This window comes from Pristiophorus japonicus, chromosome 3 (genome assembly GCF_044704955.1).
Source record: "Pristiophorus japonicus isolate sPriJap1 chromosome 3, sPriJap1.hap1, whole genome shotgun sequence".
NCBI classification, from domain to species: domain Eukaryota; kingdom Metazoa; phylum Chordata; class Chondrichthyes; family Pristiophoridae; genus Pristiophorus; species Pristiophorus japonicus.
The window spans coordinates 128,100,855-128,120,767 of record NC_091979.1 but is presented as its reverse complement, the minus strand read 5'-3'; the positions used below and the strand labels follow the sequence as shown (position 1 = coordinate 128,120,767).

The window sequence follows — 19,913 nt, the reverse complement described above, 5'->3', positions numbered from 1 at the left end:
GTTAAGTTGTATTTAACCCTTTCATGGTAAGGAATCACCAGCATGTAATGGTCCAGCTATCTGAAACAATGCGCAACTAGGTTATGTTCAATAACAAAAGTTTAATACTAACATTGGTCTGAAATCATAGTATCACAGACAATAACACCCAACCCCTGCCCATACCCCACTTTTTCCACCATTGACATAAATCACATGTTCAACATGTCCACCAACACAGAATACAAAGGCAAAGCAGAAGCGTGGTCCCCAGCCCCCATACATTGCAACAAATTTCATACACAGCCATCACCTGCACACATGCACCTCACTTTCCTTCCCCCTCTCCTTCTTCTCCCCACCTCTACCCCTTCCCCTCCTCGCTCCACGTAGCCTGGCTGAGGAGCTCCTCAGGCGGTGCCTCATTGGAGGGGATGAAGGCAGATACGTTGGTTGGACGGGTACGGGAGCGGGGGGTGCCGAGGGGGCAACATTCTCTGATGCAGAAGCAGGATCTTGGTCCTTGCTCTCATCTGTCGTTCGCAGTGGTGTTGCGGAACCTTGGGGTGGAGTCAGAGTAGGAATCGCAGGATAGCGCAGATGAATACGTGGCTTGAGCAGTGGTGCAACAGGGAGGGATTCAAATTCCTGGGGCATTGGAACCGGTTCTGGGGGAGGTGGGACCAGTACAAACCGGACGGTCTGCACCTGGGCAGGACCGGAACCAATGTCCTAGGGGGAGTGTTTGCTAGTGCTGTTGGGGAGGATTTAAACTGATATGGCAGGGGGATGGGAACCAATGCAGGGAGACAGAGGGAAACAAAATGGAGGCAAAAGCAAAAGACAGAAAGGAGATGAGGAAAAGTGGAGGGCAGAGAAACCCAAGGCAAAGAACAAAAAGGGCCACTGTACAGCAAAATTCTAAAAGGACAAAGGGTGTTAAAAGAACAAGCCTGAAGGCTTTGTGTCTTAATGCAAGGAGTATACGCAATAAAGTGGATGAATTAACTGTGCAAATAGATGTTAACAAATATGATGTGATTGGGATTACGGAGACGTGGCTCCAGGATGATCAGGGCTGGGAACTCAACATCCAGGGGTATTCAACATTCAGGAAAGATAGAATAAAAGGAAAAGGAGGTGGGGTAGCATTGCTGGTTAAGGAGCAAATTAAGGCAATAGTTCGGAAGGACATTAGCTTGGATGATGTGGAATCTATATGGGTAGAGCTGCAGAATACCAAAGGACAAAAAACGTTAATGGGAGTTGTGTACAGACCTCCAAACAGTAGTAGTGATGTTGGGGAGGGCATCAAACATGAAATTAGGGGTGCGTGCAATAAAGGTGCAGCAGTTATAATGGGTGACTTTAATATGCACATAGATTGGGTTAACCAAACTGGAAGCAATACGGTAGAGGAGGATTTCCTGGAGTGCATAAGGGATGGTTTTTTAGACCAATATGTCGAGGAACCAACTAGGGGGGAGGCCATCTTAGACTGGGTGTTATGTAATGAGAGAGGATTAATTAGCAATCTCGTTGTGCGAGGCCCCTTGGGGAAGAGTGACCATAATATGGTGGAATTCTGCATTAGGATGGAGAATGAAACAGTTAATTCAGAGACCATGGTCCAGAACTTAAAGAAGGGTAACTTTGAAGGTATGAGGCGTGAATTGGCTAGGATAGATTGGCGAATGATACTGAAGGGGTTGACTGTGGATGGGCAATGGCAGACATTTAGAGACCGCATGGATGAATTACAACAATTGTACATTCCTGTCTGTCGTAAAAATAAAAAAGGGAAGGTGGCTCAACCGTGGCTATCAAGGGAAATCACGGATAGCATTAAAGCCAAGGAAGTGGCATACAAATTGGCCAGAAATAGCAGTGAACCCGGGGACTGGGAGAAATTTAGAACTCAGCAGAGGAGGACAAAGGGTTTGATTAGGGCAGGGAAAATGGAGTACGAGAAGAAGCTTGCAGGGAACATTAAGACGGATTGCAAAAGTTTCTATAGATATGTAAAGAGAAAAAGGTTGGTGAAGACAAACGTAGGTCCCCTGCAGTCAGAATCAGGGGAAGTCATAACGGGGAACAAAGAAATGGCGGACCAATTGAACAAGTACTTTGGTCCGGTATTCACTGAGGAGGACACAAACAACCTTCCGGATATAAAAGGGGTCGGAGGGTCTAGTAAGGAGGAGGAACTGAGGGAAATCCTTATTAGTCGGGAAATTGTGTTGGGGAAATTGATGGGATTGAAGGCCGATAAATCCCCAGGGCCTGATGGACTGCATCCCAGAGTACTTAAAGAGGTGGCCTTGGAAATAGTGGATGCATTGACAGTAATTTTCCAACATTCCATTGACTCTGGATCAGTTCCTATGGAGTGAAGGGTAGCCAATGTAACCCCACTTTTTAAAAAAGGAGGGAGAGAGAAAACAGGGAATTACAGACCGATCAGCCTGACATCGGTAGTGGGTAAAATGATGGAATCAATTATTAAGGATGTCATCGCAGTGCATTTGGAAAGAGGTAATATGATAGGTCCAAGTCAGCATGGATTTGTGAAAGGGAAATCAGGCTTGACAAATCTTCTGGAATTTTTTGAGGATGTTTCCAGTAGAGTGGACAAGGGAGAACCAGTTGATGTGGTATATTTGGACTTTCAGAAGGCTTTCGACAAGGTCCCACACAAGAGATTAATGTGCAAAGTTAAAGCACATGGGATTGGGGGTAGTGTGCTGACATGGATTGAGAACTGGTTGTCAGACAGGAAGCAAAGAGTAGGAGTAAATGGGGACTTTTCAGAATGGCAGGCAGTGACTAGTGGGGTACCGCAAGGTTCTGTGCTGGGGCCCCAGCTGTTTACACTGTACATTAATGATTTAGATGAGGGGATTAAATGTAGTATCTCCAAATTTGCGGATGACACTAAGTTGGGTGGCAGTGTGAGCTGCAAGGAGGATTCTATGAGGCTGCAGAGCGACTTGGATAGGTTAGGTGAGTGGGCAAATGCATGGCAGATGAAGTATAATGTGGATAAATGTGAGGTTATCCACTTTGGTGGTAAAAATAGAGAGACAGACTATTATCTGAATGGTGACAGATTAGGAAAAGGGCAGGTGCAAAGAGACCTGGGTGTCATGGTACATCAGTCATTGAAGGTTGGCATGCAGGTACAGCAGGCGGTTAAGAAAGCAAATGGCATGTTGGCCTTCATAGCGAGGGGATTTGAGTACAAGGGCAGGGAGGTGTTGTTACAATTGTACAGGGCCTTGGTGAGGCCACACCTGGAGTATTGTGTACAGTTTTGGTCTCCTAACCTGAGGAAGGACATTCTTGCTATTGAGGGAGCGCAGCGAAGGTTCACCAGACTGATTCCCGGGATGGCAGGACTGACCTATCAAGAAAGACTGGATCAACTGGGCTTGTATTCACTGGAGTTCAGAAGAATGAGAGGGGACCTCATAGAAACGTTTAAAATTCTGACGGGGTTAGACAGGTTAGATGCAGGAAGAATGTTCCCAATGTTGGGGAAGTCCAGAACCAGGGGACACAGTCTAAGGATAAGGGGGAAGCCATTTAGGACCGAGATGAGGAGGAATTTCTTCACCCAGAGAGTGGTGAACCTGTGGAATTCTCTACCACAGAAAGTTGTTGAGGCCAATTCACTAAATATATTCAAAAAGGAGTTAGATGAAGTCCTTACTACTTGGGGAATCAAGGGGTATGGTGAGAAAGCAGGAATGGGGTACTGAAGTTGCATGTTCAGCCATGAACTCATTGAATGGCGGTGCAGGCTAGAAGGGCCGAATGGCCTACTCCTGCACCTATTTTCTATGTTTCTATGTTTCTATGTGCCGCACTTGAGGACCACTGGGAGGCCTGCAGCAGCAGTGTTCCTGGCTATCACATCCAGGGACTCCGTCTTACACGGAATGTACTCGGTCATAATGACCAGGTGTTGGGATATGCCCCCCAATGCTTCGATGAGCTGGTCAACAATGTCTACAGCCCTCCTGGACAATTGTACCATTTCTCTGCTGTCATGTCACGCTCGTGAAACAGACCTGCCGCATCCACGAGGCTTCTGCGGGGTCAGCGCCGTCCTAGGGACAAATGGGGTGCCCTGTGGGGAGGTGCTTGGGGCCGGCACCCTCCAGAGTGGAGGCGGGTATGACCGGAGGACCACGAGATGGCCTTGGGGTGGAATGGGTTATGACACTAAGATTAGTGGGAAAGCGGGTTGTGTAGAGGACACCGAGAGGCTGCAAAGAGATTTGGATAGGTTAAGCGAATGGGCGAAGGTTTGGCAGATGGAATACAATGTCGGAAAATGTGAGGTCATCCACCTTGGGAAAAAAAACAGTAAAAGGGAATATTATTTGAATGGGGAGAAATTACAACATGCTGAGATGCAGAGGGACCTGGGGGTCCTTGTGCATGAATCCCAAAAAGTTAGTTTGCAAGTGCAGCAGGTAATCAGGAAGGCGAATGGAATGTTGGCCTTCATTGCGAGAGGGATGGAGTACAAAAGCAGAGAGATCCTGCTGCAACTGTATAGGGTATTGGTAAGGCCGCACCTGGAGTACTGCGTGCAGTTTTGGTCACCTTACTTAAGGAAGGATATACTAGCTTTGGAGGGGGTACAGAGACGATTCACTAGGCTGATTCCGAAGATGAGGGGGTTACCTTATGATGATAGATTGAGTAGACTGGGACTTTACTCGTTGGAGTTCAGAAGGATGAGGGGTGATCTTATAGAAACATTTAAAATCATGAAAGGGAGAGACAAGATAGAGGCAGAGAGGTTGTTTCCACTGGTAGGGGAGACTAGAACTAGGGGGCACAACCTCAAAGTACGGGGGAGCCAATTTAAAACCAAGTTGAGAAGGAATTTCTTCTCCCAGAGGGTTGTGAATCTGTGGAATTCTCTGCCCAAGGAAGCAGTGGAGGCTAGCTCATTGAATGTATTCAAGTCACAGATAGATAGATTTTTAAGGGAATTAAGGGTTACGGGGAAAGGGCGAGTAAGTGGAGCTGAGTCCACGGCCAGATCAGCCATGATCTTGTTGAATGGCGGAGCAGACTCGAGGGGCTAGATGGCCTACTCCTGTTCCTAATTCTTATGTTCTTATGTTCTTATGGAGCGTGACGATGAAGGCCGCGCTCTCATCCGACGAGAACAGACCCAGCGGATTGACAGGCGACAATCGGAGCTCCTCAACACCAGATGTAGTAGGCACGGCCGCCAACTCCTGCCCCGCGCCCCCACCGCCTGGCCTCTGTGGCCTTGCCTGGGGCCGCGCTGCTGGCTGAGGTGCAAGACACAAATTAGGCTATTAAAGGAGAAGGAGGTGCTAGGGTGACAAGGTGAGTCCAGCGCTACACACAGTATATGCACAACAAAAGCACCACCGCTCTAAAAATCATCACAGACATCACATTTCATGACCATCAACACATTGTGCATTGCAATGATTTTCATTGGGCCAACATTATTTCTATGACACTTTTAGAAATCATCTATCATATATGATTGTTCGGATATGAGTTGGTGCGGCACCTATTGATTTACATCACGCAATGGTGTAAGCATTACTCTCGTGGCATCACTTCAGGGTCTGCAAATGCATCCATGGCTGTTCAGGGGTGCTTCCCCATGAGCGCAAGCACCCGCTCCTCCATCTTAGTGATGTCACTGGGGACGGGTGGCCCCCCACCCATTCGCCTCTGCACGGACCTCATTGCCGATAGCTTCTTCTGTAAAAGGTGACAGGATGACATGGCATGAGATAATTGTGTGATAGTATTGCTAGCTACTGTCACAGAGACTGATACAACACATAACCGACAAATGTAATCATGATTATTATGATTATTATCATTCTTTACCTAAAGACGTATACTGTGATCGCAGGCTTTGAGTAAAACATTCCCGCTAAAAGTGCAAGACCTCACATCTGCTGATAGTCACTCATGACTGTTACAAATCAAATTATATAAATACATAAGTACATGTAAATCGATGTAATACTTACTCTTGCGGAATCCACAAGGTTGTTCCATCGTTTGCAGCATTGGCTGCCCTCACGCACCTCGTTGGTCGCTGACGAGACCACCTCTGCTATCTCGGTCCATATCCTCTGGTAGTCCTTTGGGGTGGGCTTACCACGCCCTGCCTGTGTCATATCACCCCAGTGTGACTCGACCTCCTGCAGGAGGGAGGCATTTGCCTTGTCCGAGAACCTACTGGCTCTTTTGCGGCCTACAATGTACTCCTCTCCCACCTCACTGCTATCTCCAGCATCAGTCTCCACAGCATGCTGTGATGCCTCCTTCTCTCCCTCCATTATAGGGCAAATTCTGTCAAATATGTGGATGATAACAGCTACTTTTTGTTTGCCTACTTGCTGTGAAGCCCTAAAGTCTCCCTACTTCCTCCCAAAGCAGCCACACCACACCCAGACACGCCTTCAGTCCCTCTGAGCTCCCTCTCTCTCTATCTCCTCTTCTGCGCATGTCATTGTGATCCTTGACCTCCAGAATCGTGGGAATCAAGCGTTGCCATGCCATTGCTAAGGACGGCCACACTTTACGGCAGAAGGTCAAAAACATTTAACGCTACTGCCCATTTGATATCTCTCACGGTAACAGCCATTTTCAAAAATGTAAACTTGGTGTTTTGAGAATGGGCGAGAAGCTGGCGATCTGAAAACCCTTTTTTACCACCCACGCCGGAAATAACGCTCATTTTTGGGCGATAAGCACAAAAGTGGAGGTTCTAGCCCCTTCTTCCACCAGAGGGACAAATACAAGGCATCGTGGCAACACCATTGCACCTGCTCGACTATGTCATCGTCTGAGCCAGGGATCACAAGGATGGGCACATCACCACGCCATGACAGGAGCTGACAACTGCTGGACGGACCACGGCCTAATCCGATCCATCATTGACATCAACATAGCCCCAAAGCGGAGGGGGAAGCAGAAGCAGTGCCGCAAAAATTCAATGTCGGGGCACTTAAAGACCCAGCGAAGAGAGCCTTATACAGTCAGCGCCTCACAGTTAACCTGGCATGCCTTGATGACCCTGAGATGCAGAATGCCCACAGCGCTTGGTCTGCCATCCAGGCCTCCATAACCAGTGCCTGCAAAGAGACGCTCGGTCACTCAACCAGGAAACACCAGGACTGGTTTGATGAGAATGATCAGGATATCCAAGAGCTAATAGAGCGCAAGCACAGAGCATTTCTGAGCCTTAAACAACAACACAACTTGGGAGCAGCAAAGCAGTATTACAGACAGCTCAAGGCTGAGGTCCAACAAAAAACCCGGGACCTAAAGAACAGGTGGTGGATGGAGAAAGCACAGCAGATACAGCAGCTGGCCGACAGCCATGATGTGCGAGGATTCTTCATCGCAGTCAAGGCCACCTACCGTCCAAATTCCCAAGGTCCCATCCCTGTATGGCTCAGAGACATGGACCATGTACAATGGACATCCCAAGTCGCTGGAGAAATACCACCAATGATGTCTTCGCAAGATCCTACAAATCCCCTGGGAGGACAGACGCACCAACATTAGCGTCCTCGACCAGGCCAACATCCCCAGCATTGAAGCACCGACCATACTTGATCAGCTCCACTGGGCAGGCCACATTGTCTGCATGCCAGACACGAGACTCCCAAAGCAAGTGCTCTACTCGGAACTCCTTCACAGCAAACGAGCCAAAGGTGGGCAGAGGAAATGTTACAAGGACACCCTCAAAAAAGTGCAACATCCCCACCGACACCTGGGAATCCCTGGCCAAAGACCGCCCTAAGAGGAGGAAGTGCATCCGGGAGGGTACTGAGCACCTCGAGTCTCAACGCCCAGAGCATGCAGAAATCAAGCGGAGGCAGCAGAAAGAGCGTGCGGCAAATCTGTCCCACCCACCCCTTCCCTCAACGACTATCTGTCCCACCTGTGACAGGGACTGTGGCTCTCGTATCAGACTGTTCAGCCACCTAAGGACTCATTTTAAGAGTGGAAACAAGTCTTCCTCGATTCCGAGGGACTGCCTATGGTGATGAGTATATGTAATAGCCATCCATGTATTGTGATAATTAACTCTGCTTATGACTTTGTCATTTATGAGTTATCCACTTTATTCACGTACTGATTTTTGTCATCACATGATTGGACCACTATCCTGAAATTCCACAGATGATGTATGTTCTGAAACCACTCCACTAATATTCTTAGACCAAGAGATATAGTACATCAGCAGTACATCAATATTTTCGGTGTAACCTATTCATCACAACTTGCCTTTATATAGTGCCTTTAATGTACGAAAACATCTCAAGGCTTTACACAGGAGCATAATCTGACAAAAATATTTCTACAATAAACTGTAAAAACACTGAGCGAATTAGCTTGCAGTGTTGCATGTGAAGGAACGTTGATTGAGATATTCAAATGCATTCATAAATGAAAACATTTCAAGTACAGGTCTTAAGGGCCCGAACTTGGTGAAAGTCCCACCTGCAGCCGCTGAGGTTCCGCCGGAAATGACATTTTTTTCGGTGATTCCTCCGGTGCCGCCCATCTGCCACCCACGTTCCGCCCGCTGTTGAATTGGTCGCGGAAGTTCCGTTGGTGCACCGTTCTGTCGCCCGCCCATGCTGGAGGCTGGAAATTCGGCATTTTCCTCAGCGACGACCGACTAAGATCGTCCTGCCGTCCACCAGAAGGATCGCTGGCAAAAAGCTGGTCTGAGCTGGCTGGCAACAGGGAGAATCGCTCAGAGTGCTGCAGCGCTGCACTTCCCGGATATCGTTCAGATGCTGCAGCATTATCAGTGGGACATACATAGTGAGGTGATGGACCTTAACCCACACAGAGAGAGTTCAGGTATGTAACTCCATATGACTCTGTTGAAGGGGAGGTGTGGTAGAGGAAGCGGCAATGAGTAGCGGAATATGGTAAAGGCTCAATGGAGATGCCCTGCAAGAGTTTTGAGACCTTTTCATGCAGAATCTATTTAGTGACTGATTGTGACTGCGCAGATGGTATGAGCTTATGTCAGAGTTATTAAGCAAAAGTTATAAGATATAAAGTTATGGCAGATCGCTGCCACTGAGAGTGAGAACATCATTACATGAGGTATGGAAGACGGTAAAATACATATAATGGACTGCAATGTAACTGATGAACATGTCATCTCAGGGGCGGCAGTCTTCCATGTATGGCATCATAAAAATGACTTGAACTGCATGCCTCAATGTGTGCCCTGCAGGTAGTTCAAGTGACTCTCATTGAATGGCAGCCTTTCTGCATTGGTGACCCTTACTCGTCGTGTTGCGATGGCCTGATGGCAGGATCCATTATACAGTGGAATCATATGTGGAGGGCAATATATTCCTAATACAGCAGAACACCTGAGGGACAGCTGTGTGTTTCTCAGAAGTCACCGCAGATTACGTGGAAATGAGACACTGACCAAGAGAGGGTGAACATCGTGACTGTATTTAAAAGCGCATAATTACAAAAGTGACATAACATAATAACATTCACGAACATCTCCACCACCAACACCCACCGCTCTACCCGCCACCACCACCTATCTCCCCCCCCTTCGCGATGTAAGGCCCATCATCCTATTCTTTGCTCCGCCTTCAAGACGGCGCGCCGCAACTCTGCCCGTCACCGCCTCTACTTGATCAGGTTGTGCAGGAGGGCAGCCGGATCTCTGCAGACATGTCCGTCTTGGCGAGAAGGTAGGGGGTGTGATTGAAGACACTGGCATCTCCAGCTCCTCGGGATCTGTGTGCCTCGAGAGTGTGGGGTTGGGGGACTTGCACGACCTGCCCAGAAGCCATTGCTTGCCTCGTCGCCTCAACAAACTAGGTGTTGAGCTCCACCGTACTAATGAGCCACTCCATGCTGCCAGTATGGTGCTGAGCAAAGGTTGCAATGCTGGCAGCTATCCCAGCCATGCTCTGCAGCAGATCACGACCTAGGTCGATGCTCGTCCTCGATAGCTGGACCATCTCATGAATAGCTGTGAGCCACCCTGCATCCTCAACAGCTTGTTGGGTCCTTGTGGGTTCATGCGCCTTGGTTGGTTCAGCTCCACAACCTCTGTGCCTGGCAGCGCTTGCAAGTGTTGCATCCGATTCAAAGCCCATGAATTCGGAGCCTGACACCAAGGCTTTCCGGACAGGTGGCACACATGGAGGCTGGTGTCATCCACTTCCAGCTCCTCGACATCAAGGGGCTCAAACACGGCCCTTCTCCCTCCTCTCTCTCCTGTTCTTTGTGACTCTGGGTGGCAGAGTTGGGTGCGATGGATATGGGTGATCTTGGGGGTGGTGGAGGAAGGAGCCCATGTCTTGGGACGGGGACAATGTTGGAGTGGGAGATGTCGGGATCACATGTCTCCTTTGACTGCCAGAGGTGGATGGTGTGCATTGATCGGTGCTGTCCGACTCACCATCTGCAAGTAGAGGACAACATTTCAGTTTACAGGGGGGTGTTGGTCAAGCTGACTTGTGAGCTGTCCCATCTCACATTGTGTCATCAAGGAGTTCCATTTCTACATGGGCACACAAATAATGGCCGACAAACTGTGCGTTAAAACACATTTGCCTTAACATTGCATGATCTTTCATGTCATGAACGTTATTCACACCGGAGATTATTATAACCTTACCATGCTCTAGCACAGGATCGGCATCACCCTTTGTGGTTGCACGACAGCGGTTAACCACCAATGCTAAGGCATCCTCCTCCAGCCTGTTCAACGCTATGACCTCTGCTGGGCCCCATCCCGTGATACTCAGGCTTGTTACCTTGGATGTATTTTTCTTCTGCAGAAAGAAACATTTCAGCCTTTACCACCTTTGCTCATTCCCCACTCACGTAAGAACATAAGAACATAAGAAATAGGAGCAGGAATAGGCCATTTGGTCCCTCGAACCTGCTCCGCCATTCAATAGATCATGGACTCAGCTCCACTTCCCTGCCCGCTCCCCATAACCCTTAACTCCCTTATTGCTCAAAAATCAGTCTATCTCCGCCTTAAATATATTCAATGACCCAGCCTCCACAGCTCTCTGGGGCAGAGAATTACACAGATTTACAACTCTCTGAAAGAAGAAATTTCTCCTCATCTCAGTTTTAAATGGGCGGCCCCTTATTCTAAGACTATGTCCCCTAGTTTTAGTTTCCTGTATGAGTGGACATATTCTCTCTGCATCCACCTTGTTCAGTCCCCTCATTATCTTATAAGTTTCAATAAGATCACCTCTCAGTCTTCTGAACTCCAATGTGTATAGGCCCAACCTACTCAACCTATCCTCATAAGTCAAACCCCTCATCTCTGGAATCAACCTAGTGAATCGTCTCGGAACAACCTCCAATGCAAGTATATCCTTCCTTAAATATGAAGACCAAAACTGTACAAAGTACTCTAGGTGTGGCCTCACCAATACCCTGTACAGTTGTAGCAGGACTTCTCTACTTTTATACTCTATCCCCCTTGCAATAAAGGCCAACATTCCATTTGCCTTCCTGATTACTTGCTGTACCTGCACACACTCCCACACACACACAAATCTGGGTTATAACCTTTTGGCGTTGTACACGAGGGGTCGAATAAATGTTTACTCACTCTTGCTGATGCCACCACATCGTTGCAATGTTTCCGACACTGGTCTCCATCCCGCTCAATGTTGCCCATGGAGGACACGGCTTCACCAATCTCCCTCCGAATGCGTCTAAATTGGAGTGATGGAGGTTTGGCACGACCATCCTGGGTGAGGTCTTTATACCTGCACTCTACCTCTGATACAAGCTCCTCCAATTCCTCATTATTAACCCAGGGAGCTCTGGACCTGGTCTTAACAGTCTTCTTTGATGCTTTTTTCCCCACTCATGTTAAATCACTTAAGGAATGGCTTATGAAAAGTTTGCGGCTCTGTATGTCCAACACTCTCCCCTCTACAACTGGCAGGTGCAAAAAAGTGATTAAATTTAAGCACATGTGCAGCTGTCCCAGCAGCCTTAATTGCAGCAAAACTGACCTCAGTTTGATATTAGAACTACAAAAAAACAAATCTTGCGCATATGCCTTTCCGATTCGAGAGGCCTGTGTCTCCCACCCACTGATGTCGTCGCCTGCTGATGCCTGCTCCCGCCTGCTCCCGCCCGCTGCCACCCACCGACTCCCGCTGCCTGCAGCTACCGCTGTCGCCCACTCTACCACAGCGAAAATGGCTCCCGACTGGACCCAGCAGCAGCGGGCGCCAAAAAGATAGGTGACAACCGGGGACCGCCAAAAAATGGGCGGGCCTTACAGTTCACCAATTTTGGGGCCTAAGTTTATAAACAGAAATAAAAATACTGTGGATGCTATTTATATATATATATTGCTATTCTCGCTCAGAAATAAAACTAGAGTAAAGAGATAACATTTGAATCTTAAACCAACTAAATATTCAAGCACAGAGACATTGTGCAATTCATGTCCTCCGTTTCACAAACTGCAACATCACACATAATCTAGTTTGATGAAAGACCAAAACCTGAATCTTGAGAATGATTAAATGAAGCCAAGAGGATTTGGGAACATCATTCTGAGTCAGCGCAGAAAAATGGATACATTACTGTTGTAGGCCTGGCCGAATAGAAGTGAACATGATTCAAAAATAAAACCTACACAACATACTCTGGGCAAAGTTAAAAAGTTCAAAATAAACAAATCCACATTAGGAGCCAGCAACAATTAAAAGAAAAAATCTGCTCTGCTTCTTAATTTAGGCTGAATCAAAGCCACAAATATTTCAAATTGAATTTTAGGTATTTGTGTCTAAAATGAGAGAAAACAAGCCTTCAGAAAAGAAAATATGTCTTTGTTTCATTTGATTGTACAGTCAGGCACAATGATACAAAGGAATTCCATCTTTTGGACAAGAATTTAAATTATTTCTCCCACTCTTTACAGAACAATGTCATCTGGTAAATATTCAGTCTCAGGAGTGGTTGTCTACAAACATTTCACTTTATTTTATTGCTCAGAGAAAGAAAATGCTTCCTCCTGCACTCTTATAACACTAAACATTAGATGGCCGGGGAGTGCAGTAGCTCTGCTCAAGCATCCAAGCACACATGTGACATGAGTTGGTAAGTGGTTGGGAAATGGAAACAGAGTAGGGATAAAGGGAACATTCTCTGATTGGTGGGATGTGACGTTCCCCAGGGATCTGTACTGGGGCCTCAGCTGTACACCATGTATATCAATGACTTGGATGAGGAATAGAGAATTGTATATCCAAGTTTGCAGATGACACTAAGTTAGGAGGAACAGTAAGTTATGTAGATGGGAGCAGGACATTTTCAAAACTGAGATCGATAGATTTTTGTTAGGCAAGAGAAATCAAGGGACATGAATCAAAGACGGGCAAATGGAACCGAGATACAAGTCAGCCATGAAATAATAGAATGGCGGAACAGGTTCGAGAGGCTGAATGGCCGACACCTGTTTCTTTGTACAGAGTTTCTATCTGCATTAAGCCCAGTGTTAGGCCCAATCAGCAGTATAACACACAGATAATACATCCAGGTTTCTTGGCATGATTGTGCTTGCATTGGGAGCAATGAAGGTCAAGGAGCTGAGGCAGCATATTTGATGTTGGTTTTTGGGGATTAATTAGGCTTGAGAACAGTGGAAGGCCTTCCACACTAGTGGTCATATTGGTTATAATTGCCCGTCACGGTCAGTGGATTGGTTGCTGTGCTGGGAAGGGGCCAGTTTATGCTGTGGCTGCTTTTAAGAATGGCTCCAAACTACTTAATGGGGGTGAAATTGCATATTGCCGCATTTGGGGGTGGTAACCTTCGTGAGGCGGGACACCCTGTGCCCCAGTAGCAAAATTGGGGTTACCGTCCCCGAGAGGAAGTAGAGTGCAATGTCGGGTGCTCCACTTCTCTCGGTGGTGACTCTGGGGTGCTAAGCACACTCAACTCACAGCGCTTCGTGGCCTCTCCATGTACCGCTGACGTGATCACATGGCCGTCCCCTTCCATTAAAGGGGAAGTCACGCTGCGAGCTCTGCTGGTGTTTTGAGGGGCCTCCATTAGGCCACCGGGGATGTGTGGTGCTGTGGCCGCAGCCCAGCACTGAAACGGAGTGCCAGGCTGCACCATTGCGGCACGGACCCCAAGGAAAGCCGCACCGAGGCCAGGCCGATAAGTCGGCCGAAAATGTAAAATGGCGCCACGCACCTCCCCTTTAACTTTCACCTCGCAAGCGGATTGCGGCCCGGTTCACGACCCATGAGGCTGACGCTAACATCGCTGGCCAATTCCTGCCGCAGGGCAAAAGCGGACTGTAGTGGGGTGAAAAAGGGTCGCCAAGGACGGCAATGACGTTGTCGCCGGAGGCGCAGCAGCCCGGGGTGCTACTAGCAGAAGCAGGCACTACCGGTTTTGTGTCTCTGCAAACTCCCGTGCAATTTCCCGGGAGCCAGTTGCAACCCTCCGCCCTCCCCCCACACACTCGGACAAAAACACTTTTGCGCCCCCAGAGCATTCCCCGGAGGCGCTAACAGGAGGCGTACAATTTCTCCCCCAATATTTCTCCATTTTCACCTTTCTGCAAATAGTAGCGAGAATTATGATGGCCTGCTTATTGCAGCAGCCCTCATTCTCCAGTGAGCTATGTCCTCTAGGAATGCATGACTGGTGATCTCCTGGACTGCTATCTAGAATGGCTGGATGTGCGGTTCATGGCCATAGAATATAAAGCAGACTGCCTTTCTGGCCATAACACCTCCACTACTTGTCTGGTATGGAATTATTACATTTGTGTAGTTAGTGTGAGATGCGGTTGGTGCAAGGTCCAATGTGAGGGGCATGCCCTCTGTTTTAGAGTAGTTGAGTTTGTAATCGGAGAAGAGTAATTGAGTTTTTAATTGGAGATAAGAAATGTTTTTGATATTTATATTGCTTAAGGTAAAATAAAATACCGAAAGGAATAAGTCACCTTGTTGTTATGATTTAAAATACTTATAGAAATTAGGGCTGCTTCATTCAGGTGTAAGTGAACTTTTAATGGCGTGAGTCTTTATTACCAAACAACTTCTCAGGCACTGATAATTTAGTTTTACAAGTGTAGACTCTCATTCCTTCAGATTTTAATTATTGTTGGAGATTTTTTTAAATAATTTTTTGTTAACTATTTCTTTCTGTCTCTTTTATCTTTCTCTCTCTCTCTTAATTCGATCTTTCTTTCCCTTTATTTATTTTGCTTTCTGTCTGTGATCTTACACTGAATGAAATATTCTAACTTACACTTCCTGGTTCAGATTCTGCACGTCTCAGTAAGGATTCTTCAATCTGATTGGTTGAAGAGGCACACTTGCCCTGTTCACACAGGTCCCAGATCTCCTTAAAGAGTGCCACACTGTTTTGGTTCTCTAATTACCACAAATCGCAGTGTAAAAGCCCACAGACAAGTGTATGTGCAATGAAAGCGAGCACTGTTCGTTTGGTGCTGACCGCAAACATTACATTTTATTTGTACAGAATACTGGAGCCAATAATGTGCCGAGCACAACATCACCAGTGGCTCCAGTACACTGATACTACCTGTGCACAAACCTGTTGACCTCCATAGACAATGTGAATCCAGCTCATTTGCAAACTTTTTAGTGCTCTGTCCATATTGCTCATGACATGCTAGAAATACCAAGGCTGGAACATCAGGCACAAGCAGCCATGGGAGGACAATTTACCACAATGAGAAGAGGGGCACCAGGCAAGAGAATAGGGCTCAGAGGAACCCGAGAAGGTGGGACCAGGCTAGGGGCACTGAGGCAGGGGTGGAAGGAATTTATCTTTCTTTAATAAGAACTGCCTCCTCCTCAGTGGTTGTACCAAATGGGTGCTGTGCGCCTTGAGCATGCTCAGACTTCCAAAATTAGAAAGATTTGCAATTATATAGCGCCTTTCATGACCACCGGACATCCCAAAGTGCTTTACAGCCAACAAAGTACTTATTTAAGTGTAGTCATTGTTGTAATGTAGGGAATAGGGCAGCCAATTTCCACACAACAAGCTCCCACAAGCAGCAATGTGATAATTGTTATGTTCAAAATAACTCCACAAGACTGTATATTGTAAGCTCAAACTGTTGTGACCTTGGTCTCTTTAATGTAACTCCAGAGTGAGGAAGCAGCATGGTAGACTCCTTTTATACCTGCTTGCCCAGGGTGTGCAGGTGACTCTTGGGTCTTCCACAGGTGTGTCCACTGGTGGCAAGTCTTACACATTGGTAATGTTTACATACATAACATCATTCTCCCCCAAAGTCTTAGATACAAGTTATTTACAAGTTGAGGCGATCCGGGGCTCTGCATTCCCAGGTTGATTGCCTGAGTTGAAGTCCTGGCATGGGTGAGTCGGTCAGATCATTGCTGCACCGCGACGTGGCTGGTCTGATCGGACTGTCAGGCATGGTGGGTTCATCCTCGTGGTTGACCGTTGGGTGTGTGTGAGTGGATCATTGATCCTCTTCAAACTGTTCTTGGTTGTCAGTGAATCACCGTTTGGTCTGATCCAAGTGCTTTCTGCACATTTGTCCATTCAAAAGTTTGACAACAAACACTCTATTCCCCTCCTTGGCTAACACAGTGCCAGCAACCCATATGGGACCATGACCGTAATTAAGAACAAACACAGGGTCATTAATCTCAATGTCACGCGACAAAGCGGCACGATCGTATTACATGTTATGCCGGTGACGCCGGGTTTCTACATGATCATTGTAATCCGGATGGACTAAGGAGAGCCTGGTTTTGAGTGCTCTCTTCATTAGCAATTCTGCAGGGGGAATCCCGATAAGCGAGTGGGGTTGGGTGCGGTAGATGAGCAGAATCCAAGATAACTGGGTCTGCAGGGAACCGTCCGTCATGCATTTCAAGCTCTGCTTGATGGTTTGGACTGCCCGTTCCACTTGACCATTGGATGCGGGCTTAAATGGCACAGACCTGACATGCTTGATGCCATTATGGGTCATGAACTCGTTGAATTCCGAGCTGGTGAAACATAGTCCATTGTCACTAACAAGGACGTCGGACAAACCATGGGTGGCGAACATGGCCGGGAGGCTTTCAATGGTGGCAGTGGACGTACATGACAAAATTATTATACATTCAATTAATTTAGAGTAAGCATCCACTGCTACTAGGAACATCTTTCTTAGAAAGGGGCCAGCGAAATCTACGTGGACCTTGGACCACGGTTTGGAGGGCCATGACCACAGACTCAGTGGGGCCTCCCTTGGTGCATTGCTCAACTGTGAGCAAGTGTTACATTGATGTACGCATGAATCCAATTCTGAGTCAATGCCGGGCCACCCAACATGCGACCTGGCAATAGCTTTCATCATGACTATGGCTGGTTTGGTACTGTGAAGGTTGCGTATGTTATGCTCATAATAAAGTAATGTAACGAGGTACTGTAGACATGAGTAAGTGTGACCTTAGCTCCTTTATTCAAACTCCAGAGTGTTGATACCGCATGGGAGGCCTGCTTATGTACAGTGCTCCCAAGGGATGATGGGATCCCTTAGGACTCCAACAGGTATGCCCTCTGGTGGCGGTATGATACAGGTTACCTAGGGTTGCATACATAACATCACTCCCTCACAAAGTCAATAGTACACTTATTTTCAGGGTGAGACGATCTGGGGCTTTTCGCTCCCTTGTCGACAGTCTTGGTATAAATGAAGGTGTGGATGAGTTGGTTGGGCCTTCGCTGGGCTGCTGGGCTGCTGGGCAGCTGGCCTTGCCGGGCTGCTGGGAATGGTGAGTTTAGCTTCGTGATCAACCGTGATGTCGGTTGCCACTTGTGTGTGTGTTGGAGGGTCGAAGTTGGTGGTGTTCTCTTCGGGTTGTTCGTGGCTGTTTGTGAATCGCAGTTTGGTTTGGTCCAAATGCTTTCTGCAAGTTAGTCCATTAGCAAGTTTGACCTGAAACACCCTACTCCCTTCTTTGGCTATGACAGTACCAGCAAGCCATTTGGGACCATGTCCATAGTTGAGTACAAATACAGGGACATTGACTTCAATATCGTGTGACAAGTTTGCGTGATCATGGTACATGCTTTGTTGATGCCGCCTGCCCTCGATGTGTTCATGGAGATCAGGGTGGACAAGAGAGAGCCTTGTTTTGAGCATCCTTTTCATGAGCAGCTCGGCTGGGGGAACCCCGGTGAGCGAGTGGGGTCTGGTGCGGTAGCTGAGCAGGACTCGGGAGAGGCGGGTCTGCAGAGAGCCTTCCGACACACGTTTCAAGCTTGGCTTGATGGTTTGGACTGCCCGTTCTGCCTGACTGTTGGATGCAGTCTTGAACGGGGCAGATGTGACGTGCTTGATCCCATTGCGGGTCATGAATTCCTTGAATTCAGCATTGGTGAAGCACGGCCCATTGTCGCTGACAAGGACTCAGGCAGGCCATGTGTGGCGAACATGGTTCATAGGCTTTCGCTGGTGGCCGTGGACATGTTTACAGACATTATTACACAACAATCCATTTTGAATAACCATCCACAACAACCAAAAACATTTTGCCTAGAAACATGCCCGCAAAGTCAATGTGGATCCTAGACCACGGTTTGGAGGGCCATGACCACAAACTTAGCAGTGCCTCTCTGGTTGCATTGGGTGGTTGAGAGCAAGTATTGCATTGGCGCACGCATGACTCCAAATCTGAGTCGATGCCGGGCCACCACACATGGAATCTGGCTATAGCTTTCATCATTACTATGCCTGGGTGGGTACTGTGTCGGTCACGTATGAATGTTTCCCTGCCTTTCTTAGGCAAAACCACATGATTGCCCCACAAAAGACAGTCCGCCTATATTGACATTTCGTCTTTGCGCTGCTAGAATGGCTTGATCTCTTCATGCATTTCCGCTGGGACGCTGGACCAGGTCCCATGGAGGACACAGTTTTTTACAAGAGACAGTAAAGGATTCAGGCTGGTCCAGGTCCTGATCTGGCGGGCTGTAACGGATGACTTTTCGTTTTCAAATGCATCCATCACCAAGAGCAAGTCTGCAGGCTGTGCCATTTCCACCCCGGTGGTGGGAAATGGTAGACGACTGAGAGCATCAGCACAGTTCTCTGTGCCTGGTCTGTGGCGGATTACATAGTTATATGCAGACAACGTGAGCGTCCATCTTTGGATGCAGGCAGAGGCATCGGTATTAATCCTTTTGCTCTCTGAGAATAGCGATAAGAGCGACTTATGGTCAGCTTCTAACTCAAACTTGAGACCAAAGAGATACTGGTGCATTTTTTTCACCTGTAAACGCATACCACAGCTTCTTTTTCAATCATGCTGTAGGCCCTTTCGGCCTTGGCCAAACTCCTGGATGATTAGGCGACTGGTTGTAATGTTCCCGAGTCGTTAGCTTGTTGTAACACACACCCGACCCCGTACGAAGATGCATCACAAGCTAGTACTAAACGTTTACACAGGTCATACAATACAAGTAACTTGTTAGAACATAACAGATTTCTGGCTTTCTTAAAAGCAGCCTCATGTGATTTCCCCCATACCCAGTCATCACCCTTGCGTAGCAATAAATGCAATGGTTCCAGCCAAGTGCTCAACCCCGGTAGAAAGTTATCAAAATAGTTGAGAAGTCCCAGGAACAAACGCAGCTCTGTCACATTCTGTGGTCTGGGTGTATTCTTGATGGCCTCCGTCTTGGAGTTCATGGGTCTGATGCCGTCCGCCGCAATCTTTCTCCCCAAAAATTCGACCTCTGACGCCATGGCACCAGGAAAACACTCTTGGAGCATTTCAACCTGAGTCCCACTCTGTCCAGTCGCTTGAGAACCTCTTCCAGGTTGTGCAAGTGTTCGGTGGTGTTTC

General features: G+C 47.6%; 1 protein-coding gene across 3 annotated transcripts in view; it reads right to left on the bottom strand.

Moving 5' to 3' along the window:
* Nucleotides 1-19,913, bottom strand: part of ppp1r1c (protein phosphatase 1, regulatory (inhibitor) subunit 1C) — a 206,012-nt gene that overhangs the window by 167,483 nt on the left and 18,616 nt on the right. For 2 of the 3 annotated variants that reach the window (XM_070874807.1, XM_070874809.1), the window contains exon 3: nt 10,682-10,838. The exons of the other annotated variant lie outside the window; for it this stretch is intronic. In XM_070874807.1, coding sequence (XP_070730908.1) covers nt 10,682-10,838 — 157 coding nt within the window. The remainder of the gene's footprint in view (nt 1-10,681; nt 10,839-19,913) is intronic. 3 annotated transcript variants of the gene reach the window in all.